The sequence below is a fragment of the Tursiops truncatus genome, chromosome 14 (genome assembly GCF_011762595.2).
Source record: "Tursiops truncatus isolate mTurTru1 chromosome 14, mTurTru1.mat.Y, whole genome shotgun sequence".
NCBI classification, from domain to species: domain Eukaryota; kingdom Metazoa; phylum Chordata; class Mammalia; order Artiodactyla; family Delphinidae; genus Tursiops; species Tursiops truncatus.
The window spans coordinates 74,008,002-74,035,819 of NC_047047.1; the positions used below are offsets into that span (position 1 = coordinate 74,008,002).

The following is a 27,818-nucleotide window of genomic DNA, read 5'->3' on the forward strand; positions in this document are numbered from 1 at the left end:
GAGACCAGCAGTAACAAGAGAACTGCACTTCACAGGGGTCTGTCTGCCCAAGCTTTCCTGAAGCACCTGCGCTCGCCACCAGCAGCGTCATTAATCCCGCGAGACGACGGGTCCGCGGAAGGCACAAAATTCTCCCTTTTCTAGAGCCCAGGTTTTTGCCGTCAAGTTAAATTCCGGGGTGCGGAAGTAGCTTTGTCGTGCCGCCTCTAATCGCTCAGAAATCAACCCCAGTTCTACAGGGAAAGCTAGGCCTCCGACCGCTATGGAAGGGCAGCAAGGGCAAGAAAACCTCGCGACCCTAGCGCTTGCCCAAGCTCATTTCCAGAAGGGCGAGTACGCGGAGGCCGAAGCGCTGTACTCCGCTTACGTTCGCCAGTACGCCTGTGCGGCCTCCGAGGGAGAGGCGTCCGGGAGGTAAGTATCGCGAGAAGTGGGCACAGCGGGACCTCTGCAAGGTGGGCGGCAGGGTCCGTCTAGTCTGGTTTTCGGCTACCCGAGCTCACCGGCGCAGCGGGCAGACGTTTGTCTTTCCAGAAAGGCAGTGAGGGAGCATCCTAGAGCGCAGCCCTCGGCGCGTTCCTCGGGGACACCCATGAAGGTGTCCGGACACCGGGGCGCCGGCTGCCTTTCACCTCGAGTGTCCCCATTCTATGTTACTCTGATCCAGAGTCTTAGAGCGAGACCTGGTGAGGGCGAGGTGCCGTGGGGGCCACGCTAGCACACAGTGCCGTAACTCTACGACATCACAGCAGGTGTTTTGTTTTTCACTGTGAAAAATTTAAATATATGGAAATGGTGTAATGAACCTCCAGGTAACCATCACAGGGCTTAAGCATTATCAGTTCATCCAGGGCATCATATTATTCATCCATTGATGTTTCAGAGTGCATTCCTAGATCTTAAGGATTTAAAAAGGTGTAACCACAATATCATTAGCACATAATTGCTAATGTCAAGTTTTGGAATTTTCCTGGTTGATCAATAAAGGTTGTTTTGTTTTGTTTGCTTGTTTGGTTGGTTTTTAGCAGTTGGTTAAAGTCGGGTTGCACGTCAAGTCTTTTAGCCTTTAAGGCTCCCCTTCATTTTTTTGCCTTGCAGTTTATTTGGTGAGGAAACCGGGTCATGTGTCCTGAGAGTTTCCCATAGTTTGGATTTGCTGAATTCAACCCCCTGATGTCATTTAATATGGTCCTCTGTCTCCTACATTTCTTGTGAGTTGGTAGTTAAATCTTGAGGTTTGATCCAATTCAGATCCAGAATTATGGTGAGAACACTATTGTAGGTGGTGTTGTGTCCTTCTGTCAGAGAACATGTAATGTCTTTTTTTGTGTGCTGTTAGCAACCTTGATACCTACTAGGGTTCTTGGCCTTCCCCAATCAATAGAAACTGATGAGACGACAAGAAATTCCGGCAAGGCTTTCTTGGGGCCCCTGCTGCAGCCGGAGGGAGCAAACACAAGTAACAGATTCCCTTGCTCCCCGAGGAGGGGCGAGCTGATTCCTTATAAGGGGTGAGGGGAGGGGGTGTGTCCGGGGTCCGGCTGGCCGGAGGGGTGGCTTAGGCGGTCTGCCCACCCCTTTGGGGGCGTTGAGTGTAGGGGGCATGCGCGGTACCCTGCTTTTGCTCCCGACACCTTGTTTTTGCTCCCGGCTCTTCAGAAATGGCAGTTGGCGTTTGTTTTTGTTTTTGGTCTTGTATCTTGTCCATAATTTGCACCAACTTTTTAGTCCCGTATAGTTTCTTTGTATTTTGTTGCTCAAGGAGATGTTTGTCCAGGTGCAAGCACTGCAGCAAAGGGTCCCAGGTCCCAGCTTGTCTCAACCTCACCTGCTAATACCTACTCTCTCAAAGCATCTTGGATTTATTCTTGAGTGTGTAGCATGTGTTGTACTCCAGGTTTTGCCTTTGTTGTTCTTGTTGATGGTGTTGAGAGGTCCAGGATGAAAAAAGAAAGGGCAGCTGGATGAGCAGGTTTTCTGACAGTTCTGAGTTGTCTGCACTATCCTCTCCCCTCAAGGATTTGATTTTTCTTGACAGGATGCCAGCTAGTCTTATTTGTATGAGGCTTATGATTCTTCTCCTGTTCGTTAAACTCACATGGAATTAAATCAGAAACATTTAGTGGCTTTCTTATTTCAGTCATACACCAGACTAATAGTTAATAGAAGTTTTGGGACAAGCAATAAGATGGTACCCACCCCCCCCCAAAGTTAGTAATCATAGAAAATGTAGTTTTCTATTCTTGTTTCAAGCTCTAAGCATAGACTTATCTAGTAGGTTAATTTTTTTTTATTTTTTAATTTTTTATTGAAGTATAGTTGCTGTACAATATTATATGTTACAGGTATACAATATAGTGAGTCACAATTTTTAAAGGTTATACTCCATTTATAGCTATTATAAAATATTGGTTATATACCCTGTGTTGTACAATATATCCTTGTAGCTTTTTTTTTTTTTTCCTCGGTACGCGGGCCTCTCACTGTTGTGGCCTCTCCCGTTGCGGAGCACAGGCTCCGGACGCGCAGGCTCAGCGGCCATGGCTCACGGGCCCAGCTGCTCCGTGGCATGTGGGATCCTACCAGACGGGGGCACGAACACGTGTCCCCTGCATCATCGGCAGGCAGACTCTCAACCACTGCGCCACCAGGGAAGCCCCCTTGTAGCTTATTTTATACCTAATATTTTGTACCTCTTAATCCCCCACCCCTGTATTGTCCCTTCCCCCTTCCCCACTGGTAACCACTAGTTTGTTCTCTATATCTGTGAGTCTGCTTCTTGTTTGTTATATTCACTAGTTTGTTATATTTTTTAGACTTATCTAGTAGGTTTCAAAAAGGATTCATCAGCAACAGGCATCGATGCCTCTAGTCTTGTTACTCCTCCTCCTTTTTTCATCTCAGCCTGAGAGCACAAATTTGTTGTGTGGCAAATGTAATTTCTGCCCCTTACCAGCATAGGAAGGAAAATCTGTGGAGGTTTAGCAGAAGGTTGCTCAGCATGCCTGCATGAGCCTTCTAATTTCCTTATAGTTCTGAAATTCTTCTAGGAACTCATGGTTAAACTGAATTCTGTCATTTCAACTTTCTTCCTTAAATATATCTTTTAGGGTGCGTTTATTTTTAAAACAATGGGTCAGTGAATCATTTTGAAACAGTATTCACAGTCTTTGTATGCCTGCCACTCTGAATGGTTTATAACGTTTTCTTTTAATATCCAAAAGTTCAGCCTTAGCCATAAACGTCATTTCCAAATTTTTTTTTCTTTGCTAAAGTTAGCAAGTGCAAAGAAAAAAAAAATCTACTTTTGGATTAGGTGACTTGGTTATATTCCATCCAAGTAAACACTATCATTACAAAATTCTCAGTATTAAAAAAATTCGGCTTTAACTGTTAGCCCATGTCTTTAAAATATGAAACGATTTCCATAGGGAGAGTAGGCTTTTAGAATTTGTTTTAATGAGATCTGATTCTAAATCAAACATTTGATGATCCTCTGATAATAAGACACTTATAACAAAGCTTTGAAGCTTAGAAATTTAATGACTAAAGCCTTACCGAGTCCTGAGGCTGCATTTTTCTTAATACTCTTTACTGGGCAGCAGTCCAGCTATATCATAACAGAGAGAGAGGTAAACGGAGTGTCCCTTCTTGTTCACTAGGATTTAACGGTGGTGCTGGCGGCATCTAGAAGTGTCCATGTACCCAGTCTCTCTCAGTCCTAGCTCACAGAAACAGACATTTTCTAAAGTTGCAGTGATTCCTTTCCATTGTTAGGAAACTTAAACTTGAAGGAGACCCCTAGGCTGTGAGTACCGCTCCTAACAGCAGTAATTACAGTCCCTGTCTGAGATCTCAAGGATCAAGATGTTAAGAGAAGTAACTTTTAATAACACTGACTGCGGTCACAAATATTTTCTGAGAACTAGACTTTGAACTGTGGAGTATAACAAAGAATGACAGCTGAGTTTAACCTGCATCTTCCCTGTTTGGTTCAAATTTGAGAATCCTCTTTGAAAAAAAGAAAGGAAAACAGAATCATCTCTGACATGGAGCAGAGCCCACTGATATTCTCTGTGTAGAAGATTTGTCCAGCAAAGGCTGGTGTGTGTGTGTGTGTGTGTGTGTGTGTGTGTGTGTGTGTGTGTGCGTGTGTGTGTCCTGTTGAGCTGGTGGCTGGTCAGAGCTGCCTGGATGTCTAACCACTCACAGGAGGCTGCTCACTCAAAGCTCCTTGGACCACCTCTGGAGCCCTCAGATGCAGTGCCGTTTCTGCACACAGGACCCCCAGTGTGGACCAGAGCCATGATGTCCCACTAGCAGGAAGCCAGTCTGGCCTTGGGAAGGATACCTGCTGAGGCTGGAGGGAGGGCGATTCTGTCCCCAGAGAGCACTCCCTAGGGATCAGCATGTTGATTTTTCACTTAGAGTTAACCTCTGTTTCTTTACTGGTGGAAAATGAGTTAAAATCTCAGTGTTTTGAGATCATTTAAAAATTTGAGGATAAAACTGATTCACTTTATGACATGTCCGTAGCACACTTGAACTTTGGGCTGGCTTTCCCTCCTTGCTTCATTCAATTCTGAGCTGTCTTCTTTGCCTCACTGGCATGTGCTTTAGAAAATAAACATTTTCATATTATATTCAACAAAACAAGTTGACAGTGAACAGGGGCTTTGAACACACAGTAAAATGAATGTGCTTTTCAGATTGACGTTGCAGTGCTATATAACCTTGCGAATGTAGAAACCAGGATTAAACAAAAATTGACTCCACCGCTTTATTTCCTCGCACTTTGTTTCTTCCGCTTGGTTTTTCAGTGTAGATACTGCATGTCATAGGCTATGAGTTTGACAACACCCGAAAGAGAATGAAAGGGGAAGCAAGAGGAATTTGGCAACACTGTTTTTAATGTGAACTTTTTGTTTAAAGCAAATGCAGCCCTGAGGATTTGGCTACTGCATATAACAACAGGGGGCAAATCAAGTACTTCAGGGTGGATTTTTATGAAGCCATGGATGACTACACATCTGCCATAGAAGTCCAACCCAATTTTGAAGTTCCGTATTACAACAGAGGGTTGATATTATATAGGCTGGGTAAGGATCTTTTTCTCCCTTTTGTCTTTGACTGTATTCTGTGAATTCAGAGCTCTCAAATGTTGTAAAGCTAATGTAGCAACCATCCAGTGTGAAAGTGATGTGAAATTTAGGTTTAGAGCCTGGAGCAAAGGAAGCCACCTGAATTTATTTTAGGCTTTCAGTAGGTGTTACAGACCACAGCGGGGCACTGGGGTGGGAATTGGACCTGGCCACCGGAGTGAGAGGGATCCCATTACTTCGTGCCTCTGCATCCCCAGCTGCGAAATGAGGGTAATGCTTCTGATCCCCTGGGAAGCTTTTCTCAGTTAAAATCTTTGAAGGCATACAAGACAATATAAAGTGAAGGGGTTTTAGATTCTTGGACTAAAGGGACTGTTAGGATCGTTTCTCATTAAAGTGTTAAAAAGAATATTAATTTCCTGTTTCTTAATTTTACTGTAATTATATAAAATAGGTGATATGATTTTGTTGAAAGTTTGTGATGATTTAGGCTATGTACCTGTTAAATCCCAGTACGTAAACCCATAACTAATTTTAAGTGTATTAATCTGTAAGGGTACACAAAGTTACTGTGATTCAAACATCCCTACATCATTATCAAGAGGAAAATATTCCTTTAGTAGGAGTGGTTGAAAGCTTGTAAATATAAAAGCAAAAGTATATGTATCCAAACTTTGCTATGAATAATATGTAGAAATACTCAGTGTTTTTTCTTTTCCATTTTTTTGGGTTCTGGTACAGGATACTTTGATGATGCTTTGGAAGATTTCAAGAAAGTATTAGACTTAAATCCTGGATTTCAAGATGCTGTTTTGAGCTTAAAACAGACTATTCTAGACAAAAAAGAAAAGCAAAAAAGAAATTATTGAAAATTTTAACTTAGTTGAAATACTAACTCATGATCCACCTGGCATCTCATTGTCTTTAATTTAAAGCTGGTGTTAAGCTATTTTGATTTATATTTAAGATAAAGAGATTCATGCATCAGCACTGAAAGTTAAATGATGTACTTAAGGTAGTTAATTTCAGATTGAGTAACTATGTTGAGTGGGTATGCTTTTATGAAGTGTAAATAAGTAAAAAGAATGTATAATTGTATATTATTACAGTAAAATATTTAAAGAAATGTGTGGTGTTTTCTTCAGTAAAACTATTTATTTTGCTATTTTTATTCCCAACTTTTTATTAAAAAAATCTTACCTCTACAGAAAATTGGAAGTATAGTACAATAAACACTTGTAAACTTTTCACTGAGGTTCACCAGTTGTTAACATTGTGTCACATTTGCTTTTTCTCTATACTTAAATATATAACTTTTTACTGAGCCACTTGAAAATAAGTTGCGCAGATATCACAATACTTTACTCCTAAATATTTCAGCCTGCATTTTCTAAGAATAGAGACAGCCTTCTTTATAGCCACAATACCGTTATAATACCTAATAAAACTAATAATTCTATAATATCATCCATACCCAGCCCATATTCGAATTCCCCAATTGTTTCCAAAATGTCTTGCGTAGATTTTTATTTCTGGATCTGGAGTCAATCAAGTTACACTGCATTTTGTTGTTAAGCCTCTTTGTGTTCTTTTAATCTACAATAGTCCCCTGCCCATTTTCTCCCCATGGTATTCACTTTGAGAGCAAAGCTATTTTATATAGCTAGGCTAGAGAGACATAACGTTTGGGCTTAAAAATAAACACATGTCTTGCATGAGAGCAATTTGAAAGAATTCAACTTACACTTGATTTTCTCTAGTAATCATTGATAAGGTAGTTAAGATTTAAATATCGAGCATCGTTTTTTGTCTCTGGATAATGACACTAATAATCCCATCATCAACATTTACTGAATACTCACGATAAGCCAAGAACTGTTCACACTCTATATAATAAATTGTGAGTGGAATGGGGGTGATTAGAGAGGTGAGAAACTGACAAAAAGCACTTAGTAAATAGAAGGCTTTTAAAAAATCTATTTTATTTGGGTGCTGCAACGCTCGATTAGGCTATGATGAAGCTTTCGAGAGCCGGGAAGGATTTGAAGGGAAAACGAGCCAGAGACACCATGTCTCACCTACATTTTTGTGTGTGTGTTTTTATTGTTGAGGTTTGGCTTTCAAAGATTCAGAGCCTGTATCTGGGGATCTCCCAAACTAGTTTATTATTGCTGTGGAAAAAAACTGTTCTGGGGTGGAAATTGCCCTAATCAGGAGAAAAGAGTATGTTTGCCCAGTGTCTCCAGAGGAGGGCTCAGTGTAACTACTGTGACCTTCTCAGATGCAATCACCATCATCACCCTTAAAAGGGTGTTTTGTTCCGTTTTGTTTTGTTTGAGTTTAAGTGATTTCATAAAGCAGAGGACATAATTGCCTCGTTTGTAGTTCATAAATAATATCTGGCAAAATACATGAAGAATTTGGGCTGCAGGTGAATGAATATTAAAAGGAAATGAAGTTTGAAAGGAAACTAAAATCTCTATTTCTGGAATGATTCACATTTTCCAATATGACTTATCTTATGTTGGAAATGTCTTTGAAAGAATTTATAAAGTTGCATTAAAATGTAGAAAAATTCCTCTTAAGATAACTTCTTTTAAAAACTTATTTTACAACTTATTAAAAAAATAAAATAAAAAGCAAAGTCCATAGACCTTGGGAAGGTTTGAAGCCAGTCTGTCCTGAAAATCAAATACTTAAAAAATGCTTCGATAACTTTATTTTCTCTTGGCTTATGTTCTCTTTTTTTTTACTCTTGACTGGGATCAGATGTAATATGAAAAAAAGCTTATTAAAAATTTAATTTGGTTTTGTAGGGTTTTATTATTCAACGTTTCTTCATCCTTTATCAGAAAAAAGTCACTCAAGTTCAGAATCAGCAATTGCTGATTTGGAACCCAGACACTTACTTACTTTTCTCAAGTTACCGGAAATAACTAAAGAATAATATATTTTCCTTATGTATTTTCTTCAAAACTTCCGACATTACACATTCAGATTCTAAATTTCTGATTGACTAATACCTTTGCTATCTGCCTTTTTTAAAAAAAATTTTAAATATTTTTTTGATGTGGACCATTTTTAAAGTCTTTATTGAATTTGTGACAGTATTGCTTCTGTTTTATGTTTTGGTTTTTTGGCGGCGAGGCATGTGGGATCTGAGCTCCCCGACCAGGGATCAAACCCGCAACCCCTGCATTGGAAGGCGAAGTCTTAACCACTGGACCACCAGGGAAGTCCTGCTATGTACCTTTTAAAAAAGACGTTATTTTATGTTTGCTGTTGTTTATATTTCCCACGTTTCAGTACTTGTTGAGCTCTTTTTCTACTAGGAAAGTGCCCAAACTATATTGTTTTCCAGTTTTTTCTCTCTACAAACAAGGCAGAAAATTGTAGTTTGTTTTAAGGTTTGTCCTTTACAAAGTAAGGTAAGAGAGAATAAATGGATATAAATTACTTTTGAGCTTAGAAAATAACTTTTAACTCTTAAGCACGGAGCTTTTTTTTTTTTTTTTGTCTGAAATCTGGAACTGAATGAAGCATGTGGACTTCCTTTATGACAACAAACCAAGCCCAGCTGCTGGATGAGCAAATGAAATTTCCAAGTCAGCTTTTGATTATTATCTGTTTGCCCTTTTCTAGATTTTTTCTGGTTTTTCTGCCTTTCACTGGCCTCTCTACCCCTTCCCCCCACAACACTATATAGTCTTAGCCTTCCGCTGTTTTGCAGGTCTTCGTCTTTCTCAATGGGCAGAATATATTTCAGCCCTGCCACTCAGCACAGATCAATTCAGCATACGGCAACACATCTCAATATCTCCATCTCTGCCAAGTCTAATCCCCCTTAAACATCTGACTCTAAGCTTCAAATAATTAAACCCCTATCTTGCTTAACAGCTTTAATTTATCCTTGAAAATGCTTCTGCTAAGTGAAAAGCCATAACATGAAAACATTTTACATTCATTTTAATTGGAAAAATTACAAATTCCATCTTAGCCCAAGATACCCAAATACTTTTTGCAGATAGAAAAATATATCACGAAATAATGCCATTTGCAGCCACATGGCTGGACCTAGAGATTGTCACACTGAATGAAGTAAGTCAGACAGAGAAAGACAAATATATGAAATCACTTATATGTGGAATCTTAAAAAAGGGTACAAATGAACTTATTTACAAAACGGAAATAGAGTTACAGATGTAAAAACAAACTTATGATTACCAGGGTGTAAGGGGAGGGAGGGATAAATTAGGAGATTGGGATTGACATATACACACTACTACATATAAAAATAGATAACTAATAAGGACCTACTGTATAGCACAAGGAACTCTACTCTGTAATGGCCTATATGGGAAAGGAATCTAAAAAATAGTGGATATAAGTATATGTATAAATGATTCACTTTGCTGTACACTTGAAACTAACACAACATTGTAAATCAACTATACTCCAATAAAAATTAAAATATATATATATCAATTGACTGATAAAGACAAGTTTATATAAGTAATAATTTGGAATTACATAATTACAACAGTTACATAAACTGTAATGGCATGAATGCTTCCTTTACTCATTATTTTTTCTGTACCATCAGTTTTATTGAGATACAGAGTGTACAATTCAGTGGGTTTTAAGTATATTCAGAGTTTCTGTACCATTCTCAACTTTTTCAAGCTTTTCGGGTCTCATGGTCTTCTGGCATGCAAAATGCACTTAATGAAGTTATAACACAGAAAAGCACTTTTGGGCAAATTAAAGGCTAAACATGAGAGTGTTTCAAAACACCTAGTAGCACACACACAACACAGATGCAAGAGTCCTAAAAACTGCTGCCTCTTCTGCTTCCATCCAAATAAGTAGCATGATTCCAATTTGGCTCATGTGATGTTCTCTGACAAGAAACTTGTGTGGAGTAAACGGGAGGTGCATCTCTGCCTGAAGCCGTGATGTGGAACTTTCACTTCTTATGGCATATTTATTTAATGTGTTTGGGTGAACAGGTTGTTATTTTAAAAAACTAATTATTGACAAACATATGGTGTAACTTTCCAAGAACCTAGTGAAGAGCTAACAGAACAGTTGGTACATGAGCTAAGTGTGTAATTGTAACAGCTTCTAGATAAATGCACGTTGTGTTGTTTTCTATATTTCTCAAAAATGGGACACTAAATTATGGGAAAGGGATTCCAGTTAAAAATGGCATTTAGAGAGAGACAGAGAGGAGATTGAGAGAGACTGAGATTTGTTGAATTTCATATCTAATGCTAAGGGTACTTAAGAAAACACCATTTCATTCTTTACAAAAGGAAAGAAGGATGAGAAATACGAGTAAAACTTTTTTTCCCCTTGGGAAAAAAAAAGCAATTGGTAAGATTAAAAAACCTGAATTTTAATTTTTACAATCACAAGATGAAAGGACACATCCATGTAGCAAAAGACATGATAAAAAGAAGAAACCTACAATAAAGCCCAAAAAGCAGAAATTATGACCTGTGAATATGCATTTAACAGAGTGAAAATGAGCACAGCAGCGTAATCCCAGCTCTGTGTCTGTCAGCACAACCACATGTACAACAGTGAAGTGACGAAGGTTTTATTTTTCAGAGGAGGAAGCTGAGGCTAAGAAATTCAGTAACTTGCCCAGAGTTATGCCCCAAATCCATATAAAATTCAAAACCACAGTTCAGTTAGTGTCAATCAGTTTTTTTGTTGCTGGCTTCAACTCAAAGCAGATATGTGTGTATTTCTTTGGTCCTGATACAAAATTTAAATCGCTCATAAAATGTTTTAGTATCCATAAAGGTGAGTATCAAAAGAGTATTAAAATATACTTAGTTTTTATAATGGAGCATTATTGTCATTCTAGAATTGCTTGTTGTTAATTTTCCTGCCTGACTGAAAACAGACACAGAAGATGGTGAAAAGCAGATTAATATTAATAGCACACTGCATTTGGAAAATTGAAAGCCACAGCTGCCAATATGTAAATTTGTGTCTTATGTTAAGAAAAAGGGTCCAGCATTTATGAAGAAGGCAAAAGGAGGATTGCATAGCCTTTCAGTATCATACTGAGCACAGCCTAACAGACCTACCCACGATCTGTTTAAATTCTCCAGGGTTGCGTCTTTCTTTTATTTCCTATTTACTCTTGATTAGGGCCTGGACCCTGTGAGATTACACATAACTTGAAGGTTTTTTTTTGTTTTTTGTTTTTTTTTTTGCGGTACGCGGGGCTCTCACTGTCGTGGCCTCTCCCGTTGCGGAGCACAGGCTCCGGACGCGCAGGCTCAGCGGCCATGGCTCACGGGCCCAGCCGCTCCACGGCATGTGGGATCCTCCCGGACCGGGGCACGAACCCGTGTCTCCTGCATTGGCAGGCGGACTCTCAACCACTGCACCACCAGGGAAGCCCTAACTTGAAGATTTTTGTCCAGAGGAGATGCAAATGATTTTAGCCTGGTGGAAATGATAACCCCAAATTTTATGGCCCAGAGGACATTAACCCGTTTTGATTTTAACCCAGTAACTTTATGCCCAGGTAAAATTGGGACCTTCCTCAATGACTATAACTACTCAGTGCCTCAAAGGCTCTCATCCTGGTGGGTCTCTGGTTCTTCAGTTAAGTAAACACTTGTCATGTGAGTGTTTGAAAGCATGCAGTGGCTCATCACAGAGTAAGAAGCAGAGTTCTCACAAAATCTTCTGTTGAGGAACTTTGTGCTTGCTGTATCCTGTCTGCACCTCTCGCCCCAAGGCCAGAGCCTCGTGTCCTTCAGGCCTTTGCTTGCTTGTCGCCTCCCCTGACCACCCCGCTTAAAATGCAAATCCCAATCCTCATTTCACTTATTTTCCCCTCTCAACCCATACCGCATTTTTATTGATTTGGTCTGCTTGTCTTCTCGCCCCCCGGCAGGTAAACTGTACCAGGGCAGAGGTTTTTGTCTGTTTCGTTGACTGCTGTATCATCAGCACCTAGAACAGTGCCTGGCACACAGAAGGGCCTCAAATATGTTGAATGGATAGATGAATTCGTGATCCTAGTCTGCCAGTGGACTTGCTGTTTAGATCTTGCAGATTCATCCCTGGCTATTAGGTATGGGGTTTGACCTCTTGTTTCAACATTGTTCTTGAGAAAGGGCCTGATTTATAGTTGTTTTCATTTAAAACAGCTTATAGTTCTAGTTTAATTTAGAGGCTGGAAGCTCTCTAAAAGACAAGGTCAAATTCTGCAAGGACTTTATGTTTTCATATGGCTTTGTAACAGGGGCTTCTTGTTATGGGCTGAATTGTGTCCCCCCCGCCCCCAAGATATGTTGAAGTCTTAAGCACTGGCACCTCAGAATATGACCCCATTTGGGGTTTTGCAATGTAATTAGTTAAGATGAGGTCGTATTGGAGAGGGGTGGGCCCTTAATCCAGTACGACCGGTGTCCTTGTAAGAAGGAAATTTGGATACAGACAGACACAGAGGAGAGGGCCGTGTGAAGACGGAGACGGAGACGGGAGTGATGCCGCCACAAGTCAAGGATGTCCTGCAGCTACCAGAACCGGAAGAGGCAAGGAAGGATCCGCCCCAGGAGGCTTTGGAGGGAGCATGGCCCTGCCAACATCTGGATTTCAGACTTTTAGTGTCCAGAACGGTAAGAGAAAACATTTCTTATAAGCCATCCGGTTTGTGGTACTTGGTTGTGGCAGCCCTGGGAAAATTAAAAGACTACCCAGTAAACATTAGCTCCATTTCCAAACTTTCTACACGTATGCCTTCGTGTTCCTGCACCCACAAAATGCAGCTCTGTGGGAACAGGGTGAACATTTTGTTAGAACAAGGGAGGGGAGGAAAGAGAGGGCTCTTATTTCCTTATTTGGTCATGACCTTGACTGAATCAGGAGAGGGACCCAGGAGTAAGCTCCCTACAAAAACAGGCTGGTTTGCTCCGGCTGCCTGCTGAGAAGTTCCTAACCACCCGCTGTGCCTTTGAGACACTCGGCTCTTGGAGGACAGAGCCTCCTCTGGCTCGAGAAGGGAAAAGAAAAGTGGGAGTTCCTTCAGGCTGCCAAACAACAAGCCATTACAAGCCAGGTGACAGGCATCCAAGTTGGCCAAGCTGGCAGGACTGGGAGCTGTCAGTGGGGCCTGCAGAACAATAATCACTTCCATTATGAAGACCAGCTGCTGGTAGACTTATTGCAATAGGAACAGCCTCTTGGATGTGGAGGGTGGGGTGGAGGGTGAATGGAGCGAGGCGCCTTCTTGCGGAGCCCGAAGCCTCCATCCGTCACTGATGCCAGCACGTGACAGTGGCCAGGGGCCACTTATCTACCCTGGTTATTCTCACTCCCACCTCCCTGCTTCTACTCTGGCATTCTCTCCCAGAATGCCCTCTTGCCCTCATTTATTTAAATCCTGTCCCTCCTTCAAGTGCCAGCAAATACCATTAACCCTTCCCTGCCAAGATCAACCCAAACTCATCTCCTTGTTCTCCCATTTTCCGTGATGGTCTAGACGGAGCACCTTTGCCACTGGATGTGGTCCACAGGCCAGCAGCATTGGCGTCACCTAGAAGCTTGTTAGTAGTGCAGATTCCGGGCCTTATGCTAGACCTACGGACTCAGACTTTACATTTTCAAGAGCTCCCCACGTGCTTCAGCTGGACACTAAGGTGTAGGGAGCAAGGTGTAAAGTGGTCTGTTTCGCTGGTTCTCAGAGTGTGGTTTCTGGACCAGCAGTGCCAGCATAACCTAAGAACTTGTCAGTACGTAACATCTGGGCCCCAGCCCAGACCCGCTGAACCTGACTCCCTGGGAGTAGGGCCCAGCCTTCTCCAGGGGGCTCTGATGCACACTCGAATTTGCGAACTGCTCGTCTGTATCATTCAGTCCAGCATCTAATTATGCTCTTTCCCTTCCTGTGTGTTTGTCCTTCCCCTCAAGCTGGGGACACTCAGGACAGGAGCAGTGTTTGTACGTCTCTCTGGCACTTAGCCCAGGTCTAAGCATGGGATGACTGATGTCCAGAGTAACCGACCAGTGTCTCTATTCAAGCGTGTGGGGACTGGAGAGGAGGCCAGAGGGTGAAAGGGAAGATGCAGGGAGATTTCCCTTTGTTCTCCTGAGTTTCTCTAGGATTTTAGTTTGCGGGGGGAGGGCATTAAGCTTCTTCTCTCAAATTGGAGACCAAATGGATACCATGTAATTGTGCATAATGGGTTAATAACACATCAGGGCCTGACTGGATCCAGAATTCTACTTCCAACAGTTTTATGTGGGTTTTCCTCCCTGGAAAAAGTCATTGCCATTGAGCAAGTAGAACAATGCTGGCTGAAGGCTCCTTTCCCTGGATCAATTAAGTCCCTCATCTGGGCAAGTGGCGGTGGCTAGCTCTTCTGGCACACAGTATCAGCGAGAAGGATTTTCAGACATGACTAATGTATAGCCTTCTTGGGCTCCCTACTCCTGGGCTCTCATAAAACACTGCTGTGTCCCATCACCGTCAATTACCACCACAGCCAGCAGTCCCGGGTGGGAGCAGAATGTCCCAGAATGTTTCCTTAAGTGCTCTTCCTCCTCAGGCTGGCTGCTGGCTTTCAAATTTCTAGACATAATTCCTTTTGAATTGCCTAATGGGCCTTTTTTTTTTTTTTTTTTTTTTTTTTTTTGCGGTATGCGGGCCTCTCACTCTTGTGGCCTTTCCCGTCGCGGAGCACAGGCTCCGGACACGCAGGCTCAGCGGCCATGGCTCACGGGCCCAGCTGCTCCGCGGCATGTGGGATCTTCCCGGACCGGGGCACGAACCCGCGTCCCCTGCATCGGCAGCATCGGCAGGCGGACTCTCAACCACTGCACCACCAGGGAAGCCCTCTCCCTCTTTTTGTCCCCAGGCAACAGGCATCTTGGCAGGAGCCATCCTGGCACCACAGGGCCTGAGCCTGTCCTGTCCTGCCAGGCGCCCATCAGCTGGGCAAGAAGATCCCTGCTTTGGGGTGGAGGTGGGAGAGGGTCCATGGCCCCAAGCTGGCTGCTTCTCCGCCAACCCCTGTCAGGCTGCAGTTCACTGTGGAGCACTGGCCAGCAGGAGGCGCTATCCACCTGGTTCTGCATCAGCCCAGACTGAGAGGATGACAAACAGGGAGACTAGTGGCTCAGCCACCGAGGAAGCCAATCCCTGCCATTTCCACCTGGGGACAAATTTAGGTGCAAGGATCAAACACTTATTCAGATTCAACTCATGTCAAAAGGGACTTTATTTTAAGAGTACAAGTTTCATGGGATCCAAGAATGAGCTTCATATGCGCTCTTGGGGAGGAGGGAGGATGGGAGTGGCCACCCCTTGCCAGCTGCCCCCAGTCTTGAGGGCCCAAGGAAATAGCACTGGGCTTTGAACCAACTGGTAGTGCAGACAGGCACATTTAGGGGGGATGCTGGGCTTCTCTGGGAAGCCCAGTATATAGGGCTTACAGAGAGTGTAGGCTGTGTCCTCCAACCAGTGACTTAGAATTAGGACAATTTATTCAACCCTCCGCTGCTCTGCCACATCGTTGGGGAAGATGTAGGTTGCTGCTGCGGCCCAGGGAAGACTTTATGGCCAGGAGGAAACCAGAGAAACACAGACTCTGAAACCCAGGCTACTCCGAGGAGAGGAAGGAAGGGAAGGGAGGCCATGTCCCAGCTGTGCAGTTTGGTTCTTTATCCCACTAAGAACCCCAGGTTGGGGAGGAGGGGGGAAGGGGGTGGAGAAATGTTGTGTGCCACTGCTATTAGAGCTCTTCCCACACGGAAGGAGGCATCAGGAGTGGGGAACAAGCCTTTCGTCTCTCTCCCAATAGTCCAGATGCAATGCAACAGCCTTGGCTCACAGCCACCATCCACCCTACGGGCACATTACACCCTCTGCTCTTCAAGTTCAGAGCCCCTTCCCCTTCCAAGAAGGCTCTGGGTTGCCACTTCCTTCCTGAAGACTTTCTCACTCTCCTCGGAGCTGTTGTCCCTTCTCTGAATACTTACGCCCGTCAGTTTATACACACTACTTAGGGGCTTTTGCTTTCTAAAGCACTTCAAGTTTTAGTCAGTGGTTACATGCAAATCCTGTCTTCTTAGGGGCCCTTTAAGGGTCTCCTTTATGTGAGCCAATACTTACACTTAAACTGTGTCCTTCCTCTTCTTTGATGCTCTTGGTGTTTCTAAAATCCTCATGATGAATTGGGGGCCTGAGCTCCTCAGTGGGGAGAAGCCAGCATCTTGAATCAGCGCCTGTGGCCCAGCAGGGGTCCGGCCACCAGCAGGGGCTCTGCGGCCAGGGCCGTTTATCACCAAAGCCAAGAACTACACTCCACTCACACCACCCTGGCCGTTATAGCTAGCCAAGCCATAACATTCAGCTAGGTTAACAGGACGGACCTCCCATTTCTACAGTGAGAAACATTGCCCACCTGAGACCATTACGGGGGCCAGGAAGGGGAGAATGGGCCGAGCTGAGGGCTCAGTCTGTTACGGCATGTTCTGGAAAGGAGACAAGCTCCATAACTGGGCCCAGGGGAAACATTCTTGCCGCCCTCCTCAGAGACTGCTTAAGGACCGGCCAGGAAGGGCTCCACAACTGTAGGCCTGCATCTGAGGCCATTAGATCACACATGGAGGAGGAAGGAGCCATGCCAAAGATGACCTCCAAAGTCAGACTGCGTTCCGTGAACTCCCACAGTGGGGTTCATATTGGTCCCTGGGGGTGAAGACAGTCACGTGGTCATCACTGGAAAACACTCTTACCTGGAGAAGTGGGCAACTGGGCCTCACACGTGCTGCGATGGAGACCACAACTGCTCCTGACAGGTTAGGACATGTGAGAAAGTGGGGACAGACCGACTGGAGCTGTTGAAAATGCTTGTGGAGAACTTAGTTACTGAGCAGCTTTTCTCCTCCACAAAAGGACTCTGCAGGTGGTGATTATCCTTGTCTCTAATGTTTTTTCTTTGCCAACAGGAAGCCAGACAACCAGGATGAGGTCATTCATCTCATGTCATAAAACACGTTCTAAGGTAACAAACTTGGAGGGCCCCTGCCGTGGCGCGCGGAGAATTCTCCCTGTTTTAAGGAAGGGTGCAAGATCCCCGAACTGGAACACCAGTGTCAGGGCGGCGGGGGCTGACACGCCCTTGGTTAAGGGCGTTTGGAATTTGAAACCTGCTGACATTTATGGAATGACTTACAGGTCATCCTGGATAGTGTGGACGCGGTGGCTACCTCTGTGACGAGGAAGCAGACAGCCGGGCAGAACCACGGCCGGGAACTTTGGGTGCCACCCTCTGAGGAGGAAGAAGGTAGGGTCGCAGGTGACATGTGTTCCGAGGTTCCCTCTCAGATCGTGACTTTCTGGCCCCATAGAAACTTGCGTCCATCAACACCTGCCTACAGCCCTTTCCGGCCCCTTGTTACACATGAGGAAGCCTGCGTGGGGCTGGAGGGAACAGCTAGGAAGTCAGTGGAAGATCCTGACTGAGAATCCAGGCCATAAGGTTAAGTACACTTTCCTGGCCCAAGTTCAAGGTGCGTGCAGAGAGGGGACATCACCGAGGCAAGGAAAACTAAGGTTTCTTGGCTCATGTGGACTTTGTTCCAGGACTACCTTCTTCTAGAAGGATAACCAGACTTGTTAAATGTCTCATAAAATGCCTGAAAATGAGCATAACCAGACACTAGAAAAGCCTGATGGGTGAGGGCCAGGTGGTTTGGGCCAGAGTCTTTAGAAGATGAAGCTGTTCATGGGCAGAAGCCGTCTGAGAGCACTTACCATTCACAGTGATGTTTCACTGTGTTCCAGTGTCAAATCCTGCTGACACTGACACCCAGCACTTGCCCGGGAGTAATTCTGCTGTGATATCCACCAAGCACATCCGTTCCATCTCAAAGGACCCCGACTCTGACGTCTGACTCACGGTGGTCATTTTCCCAATGTAGAGCTCAGTGAAGGATTCATCTTAAGAGGGGAAGCATTTGGTGAACTCAGGGAGAATTTTCTCCTCTGCCCTCCTTCCCCCAGAATACACCCTGGAATAGCCTCACCTTTAGCCATCCTTGTCTGCATCTCCAGCATCTGTCTGCCCCCTCATAGGCCCTACTGAGTGAGAATGCCAAGCCTAGAGCAACCAGGTAGAAATACTTAAGGAAAGTTCTCCCTCGGTCCCCCACTGACCTCTAATCTGGGTCTGCAACACCACTGAGCCATCTCCTGGTGGCAGAACAGCTTTCTCCTTGGCCTGTCCCCATGCCTGCCCACTTGGGTTAGTGTTTCTTTACCCAAGTAGCAGCAGAATAGCATTGACCTAGGATGAGTGGACAAATATTAGAATTTACTCATTTTCACATACATTTTAGGAGTTGAATGTCAAGCCTGAATGCTACCAGAGGCAAAGATCATGGGTCTTGCCTTCAAGGAAATCCATTTAGAAAGGAAAATAAGGACAAACAATAAGGGACAAATGACCATACACGGCAGAATATAGTTATGACTCTGATCATAAGAATTTAAAAGAAGGAGGGTTGGGGGAGAGGGAAGGGAGAACCAGAAAGGCTTTGTGGAAGAGGCAGCATTTGAAATGCGCTCTGAAGCCTGAGAATTCACATAGGAAGAGATGGGATAATTTTCACGAAGGTGTGGAAGTGACAGGAGGTGAGTTTGAGCTGTGACCGTCTCAGTCATCTTCCACAGAGGAAGTGAGAAATCAGTGAGTCTGGAAAGGGATTCCACCAAGGCAGACGCTCAAGGTCTTCTTTACTCAGGACAGAAGCAGATGCTGTGGCTTCAGATTCGAGCCAGCAGGAGGCCTAAGACGGGGCTGGAAGGCGAAATGAGGCAGGCAGAGATCACGGGGAAGACAGGACACAAGGCTGCTGGAGGCCAAGGAGCCCTCCTGAAGCACCGAGCAGGGGGCCACGTGACTGAAGCACCGAGCAGGGGGCCACGTGACTGAAGCACCGAGCAGGGGGCCACGTGACTGAAGCACCAGGGGGCCACACGTGACTGAAGCACCGAGCAGGGGGCCACGTGACTGGAGAGCCCAGAGGCCTGGCTACTCACGAATGAAGCCTGAAGAGGGGTGAACACACTCTGTGAGAGGTTTCTGGAGCCTTCTTCAGAGCCACCTCAAACTGGGCTTGCATCCTCTGCAGGGAAAGGTTCTGGGACTCACCCCACGGCTGGGTTCAGCTTCCTCACCGGAAGAGGCAGATTTGGCAACACGTGCATGTTGGGCCCTGGACCTCTAGAGTTGTCTGCTAGCCTGGGGGCCTGGGATCTGGAAGCCACTTCTGTCTAGGTCTAGGGGTTAGATGGCAGGAACCCAGGCCTGCAGGTTGGTAGGCTGTATGCAGTCACTACCGCCAGGTGGTGCCCTGCTGTTGCCTGGGGCACAGAGGTGGGGTCAAAGCCGGTGCCCCAACCAGGCCCTTAGACCTGAGGATGTCTCAAGAGAATCTAGGTCCCAACAAGAAAGGCCATTCCTATGGTGGACCCGTGGCCTTGGGCAGATGCCCTGCTCTGGAAGATGTAACTGGGTGTGGATATTGGCTGGGCTGGGTCCTGGGAATGTGTGTGGACCGCACAGTCCCTGCAGTGAAGGTGATGCGTGACTGTGGGCCAGGAGGGCCCATGAGATGCAGAGCCTTGCTCCCCTTTGAGTGTACCTGCCCCATAAGGAAGCCTACTTGTTGACGGGTGTCCATGAAGAGAAACTCGCCCACGGTCTCTGAAGCCCAGGCCCCTGAGCAGTGGCTGTGGGTGCACTGGCCACCCTCCTGGAGGGAGGACCCAAGACTGACCTCATCAGAGCTTGCTTCCAGGAAAGGATCTAGTTCATGGCTGATAAGGCTTAAATACGAAGGGACTGTGTTCCATGTAAATACCGAGTTTGGCTTACATTCACAGGGTGAAGGAATGAATGAAGTCGTTTCAGGCCTGGAGACACGCATTCTGACTGGCGTTCCTCACGCTTCCCAGGCCCTGGTGGCTCACCTCCATGTCGGGGGGGCGGGCAGGGCCCACAGATGGAAGGACAGGCGATGCCGGAGGCCCCTCAATTCACTACCTCCCCTGCCCCCGGCCAGGCCAGTCTTACCCTGTTGGTCAGGGGTGTGGAGTGAGGGACAGGAGGTTGCTCTGGGGACATGGGGCCATAAGAAGCCGCAAGAGCTCTTCCCCTCCCACCAATAAGTGCTTTTTTAAAAAAATTAACTTATTTAATTTTATTTATTTTTGGCTGCGTTGGGTCTTCGTTGCTTCGCGCCAGCTTTCTCTAGTTGGGGTGAGCACAGGCTACTCTTCGTTGCGGTGCGGGGGCTTCTCATTGCGTGGCTTCTCTTGTTGCAGAGCACAGGGCTCTAGGCGTGCAGCTCAGTAGCTGTGGCGCACTGGGCTCAGCAGTTGTGGCTCGCGGGCTCTAGAGCACAGGCTCAGTAGTTGTGGCGCACAGGCTTAGTTATTCCGCGGCAGGTGGAATCTTCCCGGACCAGGGCTCGAACCCGTGGCTCCTGCATTGGCAGGTGGATTCTTAACCACTGCGCCATCAGGGAAGTCCCCAGCAATAAGTTCTAAGCGGTAGGCTTTGTTTTTCAGAAAGCCCAGGCCAGCCTCATCCAGAAGATTCTGGGCAAGCAGCTTGGGAAGACCCGGTGCAGGGTCAGCTGGAAAAGGCGGGCCCGGCGGCTGCCCCTACGGGAACTCCCCGCGAGCACTTCCATTCGATCCTTCACTGACCCGGGGGCAGCGAGAGGTCGGTTTGGGTGCCCCCCGGGCCCGGCCGTGGGGAGAAGGTCCGGAACAGCAAGGACAGCCTGTGGCAGAGAAGCGGGCAGGTGGGGAGGGCGGCGAGGAGCAAGGGGCAGGGGAACTGGGGCCACCTATCCCGGGAGCACGCTGACCTGGGTGGGAGGGCCGCGCAGGCAGGGGCTGCGCGCTCAGCTGGGGTGAGCCGGGTGGGCTGCGCAGGGCGATCGCCGGGGAGAGGAGGGGTGGCCCGGAAGGGCAGGTGTGTGTCGCGTGCCACCGGCCTTGCAGCTCCGGGCAGCTGCCCCCGGGGTGATGCGTCGGGGGAGGCTCCTCGGCTGCAGAGCGACGCCCGCTCCCCGCGCCTGGCTTCCCACGGGAGGGTGAGGGGCGCGTCCTAGGAGGCAAGGGCGTGGCCCGGGAGTCACGGTCATGACATTTTCACCTCTTGGGATCTGAAACCTAGGGACCTCCTTCCATTCATCCTCGCTCAGGACCGTGTGTGTCAACAGCTGTGGACTTCATGGAAGTACAAAGAAATCGCTGCTGATTCATCTTCCGGTTCTGGGAGCCCTTCAAGGCTCTGTCCCAGATGGAGTTCCGCTTCCGGGGCAGTTGGTGTCCTAACGGTTCTTGGATCTACCTCTTAAAAAGGAAAAACAAAATGAAAAAACCCCAAACCACTATATATCTGTCTATCCATCCATCCATCCTAAAATGCGATTGAAGTATAAAAATGCTTAAAACAGATGCAGTTTATGACATAATTATAAAGCAGACACATCACGCTCTTGCTCACCCACAACTAAACACGGCTCGCGTCTCTGAAGACTCCTTCCCTCATCCTCGGTGATCCAGATCTATTCACCTTAGCTGCTTTCCTGGTTTTAAAGTTGCGTTTGTGGCTGCAGAGTGTCCACGCAAAACTCTTCCCATTCTCTTGAAAGTGTATGTTGTTTGCAATATTCAGATTTTGTAAATAATGTGAGACAGACATTTGTTTCCAAGGATGATTTCCTCAGGGTGAATTCTCAGCTGCGGAATTTTCAGCCAATGGACATCTTTATTTTCAAGGTTCTTGGAACATGTTGCCACGCTTTTTCCCACAAGGAGTTTTGCTGATTTACATACCCACCTACAATTCAATTCAATTTAATTCGTGCCTCCCTTTCTTTCCCTGGGAAGAAATGGCGGGTCCATGTGTAAGTCCCAGTTTCATCACGTCCTTGTCAGTGCTGGGTTTGCATTTTCTTAGAATAAACACATCTAAGACTCGTCTTGGTTTGCATCTCTCTGACATTAGGAAGGCAGGGCATCCATGTATGTCTGCTTACTAATTGGAGTATCTTCCAAATTGGATGTAAAAATTGTCCATTTACCTCTTGGGATGTTGATTTTTTTTTTTTTTTTTAGCCTACCTGGATGCATTAGAGATATTGAAATAGTTGCTCTTTGACATTTTTGTGACAGAGTTTTAGAACTGAGTGAGACCTGGAGTTCATTTGGTCCGGAGCCCCCCTGCTGCAAATATGCCTAAGACCTAACTCTCAGCACCTGTGAATATGACCTTATTTGGAAAAGAATCTTGGCAGATGTGACTAAGTTAAGGCTCTTGAAATGAAGAGAGCATCCTGGATTATTTGAGTGGACCCTAAATCCAATGATAAGTGTCCTTTTAAAAGAAGAGCAGAGAGAGATTTGAGACGGAAGAGGAGAGGAGACCATGTGGATGGAGGCTGAGATTTGGGTCATGAAGCTACAAACTGAGGAGCTTCTGGAACCCCCAAAAGCTGGAAGAGGCAAGGGAGGAACCTCTCCTAGAGCCACTGGAGAAAGTATGGTCCCTACTGACACCTTGATTTCTGACTTCTGAATAAATTTCTGTCGTTTTAAGCCACGAAGTATGTGGTCCTTTGTTCCAGCAGCCCCAGGAAATGAACACACCCCTCCTTTCACAGATGATGAGTGTGAGTGGGGACAGGGCTTGCCGAGGGTCGGGATCTTGTCTCCCAGTCCAGAGACCACGTGGGACGTTTGCCCCCAGGTGCCCCCGTGGTGGAGGACTCGGCCTTCCTAGGGAAACTTAAGGTTGCAGGAAGTGGAGTTGGTGAAGTTGTCTCACCTATTAGCTCAGAATTGAGCATTCGAGGACCTGGGCTCCAGTGCTGCCTCTGTGGTCTGGACCAGTCACTCTTCTGTGTGGGCCTCCGTTGCTGCACAGCTGTCTGAGTAGCAGCGTGGCCACTGGATGGCATCTCCTCTCGGGTCCCTCGAGTCTGTGAGATGTGCAGACTGGACTTATCCCTCTGATTCTTTACAAGCGTGGACTCTCTGGGGCACCGGCTACTTTCTCAGAAGTTGCGCCGTATTCGTTTCTACTCTATGGATACCGATCTTGATGCTTTGACTGTTACACATACCCACGGATCGTCAGGAGGGATTTGGGACACACAGCCAGCCCAATAACGTATGAAGGTCAAAAACACTGAGTTCCCGGGCAGAGCAAGAAGAAAAGACGTGGACTTCGAAGAGCTGTGTCTCTGGGTGTGGATTCATTTAAGAATTACTTGGGAATTCCCTGGTGGTCCAGTGGTTAGGACTCCACGCTTCCAGTGCAGGGGGCACAGGTTCGATCTCTGGCCGGGGAACTAAGATCCCTCAAGCTGCGTGGCCAAAAAGAAAAAGAAAAAAAAAAGAATTACTCAAAGGATCTAGAGCTGTGTTGTCCAACTTGGTAGACTAGCATGTGTGGCTGAACACCTGAAGTATCACTGCTGCTGCTGAGGAACTGTTTATTTAATTTTCTTTGAATTAAGTTAAATTTTTTAAATACTCAGTTCAGTTATTGGAAAAATGTAAAAGATGTTTAGAACAACAGATTCACAGATCAAGTACTTTTGATGAAAATTTAGTGTCCAAATTGAAATGTGCTGTGTTAAATATATACCAGATTTTGAAAACTTAGTACCAATAAAATAATGTAAAACATCTCATGAATTATATTTCATGTTGACTGTGGGTCGAAAAGATAACATATTTGGATAGATTAGGTCAAGTTAAATACACTTAAATTTAATTACACCTGCTTCTGCCACTTACTGTTTTCCTTTATCTAAAATCACTGAGTTGAAAGACCCTCTGTGCTCACCCCAGACTGCGGCCAGCTCTGAGGTCGGAGGGCTGTTGCTGACATTTGGTGTGGGTGTGGGATGGTCTCCAGTCACACAGGGAGGCTGGACTTGGACAGGGGTAGAACCCCCAGCCCAACAGGAACACTCCTCTCCCACCCCCATCAGAAGGGGGTTCCCGGATGGAATGCAGGGCGGGATCAATGTGGACTTGACCCTGAGGCAGTCAGGGAGTGGTCTTGGGCCTCGTGTTGCGTGGGAATGCGCGGATCAGGGCTGGGTGGAGTCTGTGGCTGAGAGGCTCTGCGGAAGGGCAGAGGACGTAGATGCCTTCTCTGATCTTCCATTACTTAATGCCATACTGAGCTGTCTTCGACACGTGCCGTAGAGCTGAGGCTAAAAGAAGAACCCTTATTTTATTTTCATGCTATATATATTTTTAAAAGAACCCTTATTTTAAATAATAAGAGCACCTGTTATGGGAAAGGTACAGTGTGGGGTGCTTTCCATATACTGTATCATCGAATCTTCTTGGTAACCCTGTGAGGCAAGTTCTTTTAAAAGCCTATTTTAGATCAGAGGAAAAGGGCTTTTAGGAGCTAAGGGACTTGCCCAAGACCACAGAGCTGGTTAAGGGCAGAGGCAGGATTTGAACCCAGCTCTGCCTGGCGCCAACAAGGCTCAGGGTCTTGAAAGTAAGTGGCTCACAACAACCCAGAGGGCATATGAGCTGCAAATGCCCTCAGAGGTGCTTTGCTGTATCCCCATTGCGCCCACACTTCAGGGATGGGATGTGCGAGTCCCGGTGGGGGTGAGGGCTTCCCGGGTCCTGGTGCAGAGCCAGGCCTGGAGCCTCGGTCGCCGCTGAGTTCCCCCTGCTCCCTTACTCCAGACCTGCTGGGAGGTGCCTGGGAGCCCTGCTGCGGGTGTCCCTTGGGGAACAGAACCCTGTTAGAGGGTCAGCTCGACTGTCCACAGCTGGCACGAGTGGTCTGAATAGGAGGGCTCAGCTGCCCCACTCTCGTGCCTGGTTTTGTTCTTTTAAATTTTTGTGTGGGCGGTCAGATGGCCCTGTGAAGGTGAAGGAGACCTTGCTGTCCCTCCTAGGACTTGGCTTCTCAACGTGGAGTCCGGAGGATGTGGGACGCAAATCTGGCAGAGCCGCTTGGGTAAACATGGTGGGGCGGCTTCCCTCTCTCCTGTCCGGCCACTGGGCCTGAGCATGCCATTTTCTAAATGACCACTGGGTGTCGCCCTCGCTCCGCAAGTGGGTCTTCCCTCCCGCAGTCTAAGGCTCCTTAAGGGCTTACCAGGTGCTGGCCAGTGATAGGGGCTGGGGCGGTGCGTTCCCTTATCTGGCTCTGTTCTGAAGGCAGTGGGTGGGCCTGACTTGGGCAGAGATAGTGCTATTCCTTCCTGGTCGCACAAGCTGTTTGCAGGCAACATCAGGAATTTACTGGGATTGTTCATAGAACGCTTTTCTGTGGAAGTCTCTGCCTTGTGGTCCTTGAGCCTTACCCATTTAAGAAGTCTCCAGGGCACTTGGTGTCAGGCCGTACTTTTGCACCTGCAGTGTCCCAGCTCCCTCATCCCAGGGGCTTGGGAATCTTGGAAGCTAGGCCCATGACCTTCTTTGAGGGATGGAAGGGCCTCGAAGATCTAGGCAGGCGAGGCTCTGCTGAGACCTTGACACTGCCCTGGTGCCTGCAGAGCACAGGCCCGTCCTCATGGACCCTCTCAACATGCTGGGAGGCAGGTGGGAGGGACCCACCATCCACATACCATAGACTGAGGGTCAGGCAGGGGAGTGCCTTGTTCAAGTTCTCTTAGCTGGTCGCGGCTGAGTTCCCTTCTACCACAACTCCATCCTCGAAGAGGTGCCTCTTTTTTTTTTTTAATTGGGGTATAGTTGTTTTACAGTGTTGTGTTAGTTTCCACTGTACAGGGAAGTGGAGTTCCCCGTGCTATACAGCAGGTTCTTAGTAGTTATCTATTTTATACATATTAGTGTATATATGTGAGTCCCAATCTCCCAATTCATCCCACCACCTTCATTTCTCCCCTTGGTGTCCATACGTTTGTTCTCTACATCTGCGTCTCTATTTCTGCCTTGCAAACCAGTCCATCTGTACCATTTTTCTAGATTCCACATATATGCGTTAATATACGATATTTGTTTTTCTCTTTCTTACTTCACTCTGTATGACAGTCTCTAGGTCCATCCACGTCTCTAAAAATGACCCAATTTCATTCCTTTTTATGGCTGAGTAATATTCCACTGTATATATGTACCACATCTTCTTTATCCATTTGTCTGTTGATGGACATTTAGGTTGCTTCCATGACCTGGCTATTGTAAATAGTGTTGCAATGAATATTGGGTTGCATGAGTCTTTTTGAACTACGGTTTTCTCTGGGTATATGTCCAATAGTGGGATTGCTTGGTCATATGGTAGTATCCAACCTCTTATGGGTTGAATCGTGTGCCCCTAAATTCACGTGTTGAATTCCTAACCCCCAGAAACTTCAGAATGCGACCTTATTTAGAAATACGCTGTTACAGATGTCATTACTTAAGATGAGGCCGTACTGGACTAGAGGGGCCCTAATCCAATACGATGGTGTCCTTTATAAAAGGGGGAAATGTGGACACAGACAAGCACTCAGGAAGAAGGCCACGTGAAGGTGAAGGCGGAGGTCAGGGTGATGCTTCCACACGCCAGTGACACTGAAAATGCCCAGCAAACCACCAGCGGCTAACAGCTTCTCCCTGACAGTCCCCAGAAAGAACCAACCCTGCAGACACCTTGATCTTGGACTCTGGCCTCCAGAACAGGCAGATGATAAACTTCTGTTGTTTAAGCCCCCCAGTGTGTGGTACTTTGTCACAGCCGCTCCAGCACACTAATGCAGTGCCCAAATCTAAGAGGCTGTTTCAGACCCTCATTTCTTCCTGCTGGGCCTCTGACTGATGCCGGCTCTTCTTTTATCTCCTTATTCGATGCTCTGGCTGAACAAGTCCCCTTTCTCTCCTCCGCTCTCCCCAGCCTCATACTGTGACCCTTGCTCCAAAATGACCAGCCTGTATCAGTCCTCCACTGAATCCGTTCTTTCAGGAAGTTGAATTCTACCAGAGGCAGAAGATTCATACTAAGGGGTGAGTGACCAACACCTCCGTGGTGAGAATTTGGGGTAAGGCCTTACTTAGCTCTCCCAGGGGCACTTAGGTGTTGGAGAAAATTTTGTTAATTCCCTAAGAGGACCCTTTGTTGAATGAAGAATAATTTTGTCATGTGACATAGAGAACAAATGTATGGATACCAAGGGGGAAAGAGGTGGGGTGGGAGGAATTGGGAGACGGGGATTGACACATAGACATTATTGATACTATGTATAAAATAGACAGCTGATGGGAACGTACTGTATAGCACAGGGAACTCTACCTAGTGCACTGCGGCAACCTAATGGGAGGGAGGTCCAAAAGGGAGGGGATATCTGTATGTGTGGCTGATTCACTTTTTTGTCACGTTTCTGTGTGTTAATATATAGTATATGTTTATGTATATGCATATTTACATATGTGTGTGTGATCTCATCAGGACACTTTCGGTAATTTACTAGACCTTTTAGAATTATTTAGGTACTTGGGAAGGTTTGCCAGGCAGAAAATTGAAGTGTTTTTTTTTTTATTCATTCAAACAGAAAGTCACAAAAATTATAATCCTCCTCCTCAATGGCTGATTCATTTTGTTGTGCAGTGGAGGCTAACACAGCACTGTGAAACAACCAAACAACCATAAAAAGGAATAAAAAGAGTTTGTCATGTGA

General features: G+C 46.1%; 1 protein-coding gene across 3 annotated transcripts; it reads left to right on the forward strand.

Moving 5' to 3' along the window:
• TTC32 (tetratricopeptide repeat domain 32) lies at positions 1 to 27,818 on the forward strand. 3 transcript variants are annotated; one of them, XM_004319907.4, is made up of 8 exons: positions 1 to 414; positions 4,933 to 5,099; positions 5,844 to 12,204; positions 12,570 to 12,751; positions 17,085 to 17,140; positions 17,314 to 17,422; positions 27,038 to 27,147; positions 27,693 to 27,818. In XM_004319907.4, exons 1-3 carry the CDS (start codon positions 263 to 265, stop codon positions 5,969 to 5,971), a joined length of 447 nt encoding a protein of 148 aa, XP_004319955.1. In that variant the 5' UTR covers positions 1 to 262; the 3' UTR covers positions 5,972 to 12,204; positions 12,570 to 12,751; positions 17,085 to 17,140; positions 17,314 to 17,422; positions 27,038 to 27,147; positions 27,693 to 27,818. The 3 variants fall into 3 exon arrangements, with proteins under 3 accessions (XP_004319955.1, XP_073647673.1, XP_073647672.1); XM_073791572.1 differs by lacking the exons at positions 1 to 414; positions 4,933 to 5,099; positions 27,038 to 27,147; positions 27,693 to 27,818 and adding exons at positions 20,713 to 20,869; positions 21,329 to 23,916 and having other exon boundaries at positions 5,969 to 12,204; XM_073791571.1 differs by lacking the exons at positions 1 to 414; positions 4,933 to 5,099; positions 27,038 to 27,147; positions 27,693 to 27,818 and adding an exon at positions 20,713 to 23,917 and having other exon boundaries at positions 5,969 to 12,204.

What these genes read in the sequence shown, in the direction of transcription:
- TTC32 (XM_004319907.4), top strand. Translation starts at nt 263, where the DNA reads ATGGAAGGGCAGCAAGGGCAAGAAAACCTCGCGACCCTAGCGCTTGCC. An exon ending in GAGGGAGAGGCGTCCGGGAG is followed by an intron (nt 415 to 4,932) that starts GTAAGTATCGCG and finishes TTTTGTTTAAAG; the next exon opens with CAAATGCAGCCCTGAGGATT. An exon ending in GTTGATATTATATAGGCTGG is followed by an intron (nt 5,100 to 5,843) that starts GTAAGGATCTTT and finishes GTTCTGGTACAG; the next exon opens with GATACTTTGATGATGCTTTG.